Raw genomic sequence first — 4,134 nt, 5'->3', positions numbered from 1 at the left:
GACGGGCAAATGACATGGCTTACCATAGATGAGCCGAAAAGGTGACATACCAAGGGGAGTCTTGTAGGCCGTACGATAAGCCCACAATGCATCATCTAAGCGCAAGCTCCAATCCCTCCTTGTTGGCCCCACGGTTTTCTCTAGGACTTGCTTGATCTCCCTATTTGAAACCTCGGCTTGCCCATTGGTTTGAGGATGATAAGGTGTTGAAACCTTATGCGCAACATTGTATTTCTTGAGCAAAGCCTCGATGGTTCGATTACAAAAATGGGAGCCTCCATCACTGATTAGAATTCTAGGCATTCCAAACCTAGCAAAAATGTTAGTTTTCACGAAATCTGCAACCACCTTAGAATTGTTAGTACGGGTGGCTTTTGCTTCCACCTATTTCGAAACATAATCAACCGCTAGCAAGATATAAGTGAAACCATAAGATGGAGGGAAAGGACCTATGAAATCAATAGCCCAAACATAAAAAATTTCAACAAAGGACAGGGGTTGATGCGGCATTTGATCCTTGGTACCTATATTTCCCGTTCTTTGGCACCGATCACACGTTAGACAATAAGTTCTAGCATCTTTAAACAAAGTGGGCCAATAAAATCCACATTCAAGAACCTTTAATGCTGTTCTTTGAGTGCCAAAATGTCCACCACAAGCATAAGTATGACAAAATCTTAGAATCGAAAGAAATTCACAATCATGCACACATCTACGCAAAATCTGATCAGAGCAATACTTCCACAAATAGGGATCATCCCAAACATAGAATCGTGCATCTTTTCGAAGTTTATCACATTGGTGCTTGGTGAGAGTGCTTGGGAGTTGTTTAGACACTAAGTAATTCACTAGATCGGCATACCAAGGTTCACTTACCTCAATGGACATCAGCTGCTCATCGGGGAAAGTTTCAGGGATAGGCACGGCATTGTCTTGCTCATCATGGACCATTCGGCTTAGGTGGTCAGCCACCACATTCTCGCTTCATTTCTTGTCTCGTATTTCGATGTCAAATTCTTGCAGAAGAAGCATTCAACGAATGAGCCTAGGTTTTGCTTCCTTCTTCGTTAGTAAGTACTTCAAAGCTGCATGATCAGTATAAACAATCACTTTAGTTCCAATTAAATAAGACCGAAACTTATCTAAAGCAAAGACAACAGCCAGAAGTTCTTTTTCCGTTGTGGAGTAGTTTAATTGGGCATCATTGAGGGTCCGAGAGGCATAGTATATAACATGCGGCTGCTTGTCTCTTCTTTGCCCTAAAACAGCTCCTAATGCATAATCGGATGCATTGCACATAAGCTCGAAAGGAAAACTCCAATCAGGAGGAGTAATGATGGGGGCCGAAGTGAGCTTCTCCTTGAGTTGGTTGAATGCCGATTCACACTCTTCATCAAACTTGAAGGGCACATCTTTTTGAAGCAAACGGCAAAGGAGGTTAGAAATTTTGGAAAAATCCTTGATGAAACGCCTATAGAACCCTGCATGGCCAAGAAACGAACGAACCTCTCTAACCAATGTAGGAGAGGGTAAGTGACGTACAAGGTCTATTTTTGATTTATCTACTTGAATTTAACCAAAAAATGACATTTTTCCCAATTCAACACAAGATTAGTTTCAACACATCGTTTCAAGATCAAGGTCAGATTATCTAAACAATTAGCGAAAGAATCCTCAAATACACTGAAATCATCCATAAATACCTCAATGATCTTCTCAACATAATTGGAGAATATACTTACCATACACCTTTGGAAAGTGGCAGGTGCGTTGCATAGGCCGAATGGCATGCGACGATAAGCAAACGTTCCAAAGGGACATGTGAATGTGGTCTTCTCTTGATCATCCGGGGCTATCACAATTTGGTTATATTCAGAATATCCATCAAGAAAGCAATAAAAAGCACGACCGGCTAACCTTTCAAGCATTTGGTCGATGAATGGCAAAGGAAAGTGATATTTCCTTGTTGTGGCGTTTAGCTTCCTATAGTCAATACAAACACGCCATCCAATTTGAATTCGTGTAGGCACCAACTCGTTCAACTCGTTCTCTTCATTCTTGACAACAGTAACTCCAGACTTCTTGGGAACGACTTGAATTGGTGAAACCCAACGGCTATTGGAGATAGGATAGATCACGCCACAATCTAAGAGCTTGATTATTTCCTTCTTCACAACTTCCATCATTGGAGGGCTGAGACGACGTTGAGCCTCTCGGGATGGTTTAGTCCCCTCCTCAAGAAGTATACAGTGCATGCAAGTGGTGGGGCTAATTCCCCTAATGTCGGCCAAGGTCCACCCTATGGCGGTTTTGTATTCTCGTAGCACCCTCACAAGCTTTTCTTCCTCATGTGCTGTGAGACTTGAAGAAACAATTACGGGCAATGTTTCGTCATTTCCTAAAAACACATACTTCAAATGGTCCGGCAACGGCTTAAGTTCAAGAGTAGGTGCCTGAACAACAGAAGGTAACATCTTAGTAGAAACTGAACTTGAAACTGAGAGCGGAACCATACCATATTGTCGTGGAAGTGACTCAAGGGCAGCCACAACTTCCATAACTTCCTCATTAAAGGGCACGGCATTGGGGTCCTCAATCTAGCCGTGGGTTTGTATGGTTCTAATGTTTTGGTTTTTCAGTTCTATGCCCTTCGTAATGGCTATTTCAAGGGCATCCTCGTTCAATTCCTCAAGATATTCCTGCGCCAATGAATTAATGATATCAATAGAAAAACATGAATGGTCATCAACGAGATATCTCATAGTTTCAGAAATATTAAAATCGATAACTTCCCCATCGAATTCCATCGTCAAAGTGCCCTTGAACACATCAATCTTTGTACGGGCTGTCTTCATGAATGGCCTACCAAGGAGAATCGGCAAAGAGGTGGAATGGGCTGAATCTTCCATGTCTAAAACGTAAAAATCAGCCGGGAAGATCAAATGGTTCACCTGCACTAAAACATCTTCCAATACTCCATTTGGATAAGCGTTAGAACGATCAGCCAATTGTATGATCACACCATCCTTTTTCAATTCACCCAAATTCATAGATTCGTAAATAGAATAAGGCATGACATTTATGGACGCACCTAAGTCAAGCATTGCATGTTCAAACCGAGTAGTGCCAATTATACAAGGAATCGTAAAACTACCGGGATCCTTGCATTTAGTAGGTAGTTTACATTGCAATACAGCTGAAACATTTTCACTTACCTTAACTACCTCTTTGTTCGACATTCTTCTCTTGTTTGTGCACAGCTCCTTGAGAAATTTGGCATATTTTGGGACTTGTTTAATTGCCTCAAGGAGTGGAATGTTTACTTGCACTTTCCGGAATGTTTCTAGAATGCCCTTCTCATTCTCATCCTTCTTCGATTGCATGAACCTACGAGGAAAATGAACATTGGTCAGATTAGTATTAAGTGAATTTGAACTCAACTTATCTTGTTTGGCCGAATTAGGAAGGATAGGGGCTTGCGGCAAGGTTTGTTTCACCCTTGCCGTGGGTGTGCTATGTTTCCCTCCTTTTCTTGCAGCTTGTCATCCTCTTCTTGGGCAGATTTGGGAGTGTCGGACTCACTTCCAACTTCTTTTCCACTACGCAACATGATGGCTTTGGCAGATTCGAATCCTCCATTCGGATTCACATTTGTTGAACTAGGTAACTTACCTTGTTCTCTACTAAACTGCCCCATGAATTCAGCCATTTGTCCCATTTGTTTCTTCAAATCTTCCACTTCCTTGGCTTGATTTTGCATGCCATGCGCCACATTGGTTAGCAATTGAACAAGTTGATCATTATCCATAGGCGTACCTATTCTAGATTGGACCGGAAGTGGTTGATTTTGTTGGTATGGCCGTGGGAACCCAGGGGGTTTTGCCGAAATCCCCCTTGTTGTGCAGGTTGTTGGGGCTCTCTCCACTTCATGTTAGGGTGATCTATCCATCCAGGGTTGTATGTGTTCGAGTATGGATCGTATTTGGTTTGATTTTGGCCTTTGAATCCAATAGCATTGGCAGATTCCCATCCACCATTCTCGATTAACTGAGGGCACTTCTCGGATGGATGCCCTTGAATGGAGCACACGGTGCAAACTTGATTTTCTTGTGGTTTTGACCCAATGCACAAATT

General features: G+C 42.2%; 1 protein-coding gene across 1 annotated transcript; it reads right to left on the bottom strand.

The window, feature by feature from the left end:
• Positions 1 to 2,597: 2,597 nt before the first annotated feature.
• On the bottom strand, positions 2,598 to 3,808 carry LOC139195005 (uncharacterized). The gene is made up of 2 exons (XM_070820178.1): positions 3,504 to 3,808; positions 2,598 to 3,387 (listed from the first exon to the last, which is right to left on the bottom strand). The coding sequence occupies exons 1-2, from the start codon at positions 3,806 to 3,808 to the stop codon at positions 2,598 to 2,600; spliced, it is 1,095 nt and encodes a 364-aa protein (XP_070676279.1).
• Between the last annotated feature and the right edge of the window lie 326 nt (positions 3,809 to 4,134).

The sequence above is a fragment of the Malus domestica genome, chromosome 04 (assembly GCF_042453785.1).
Source record: "Malus domestica chromosome 04, GDT2T_hap1".
Classification (NCBI taxonomy): domain Eukaryota; kingdom Viridiplantae; phylum Streptophyta; class Magnoliopsida; order Rosales; family Rosaceae; genus Malus; species Malus domestica.
This window is presented reverse-complemented; position numbering and strand designations above follow the sequence as displayed.

Excerpts from the sequence above, each read along its gene's own strand:
- LOC139195005 (XM_070820178.1), bottom strand. The coding sequence starts at position 3,808 with ATGGATAATGATCAACTTGTTCAATTGCTAACCAATGTGGCGCATGGC. Across the intron at positions 3,388-3,503 it reads GGAAACATAGCACACCCACG|GTTCATGCAATCGAAGAAGG; the intron begins GCAAGGGTGAAA and ends TTTTCCTCGTAG.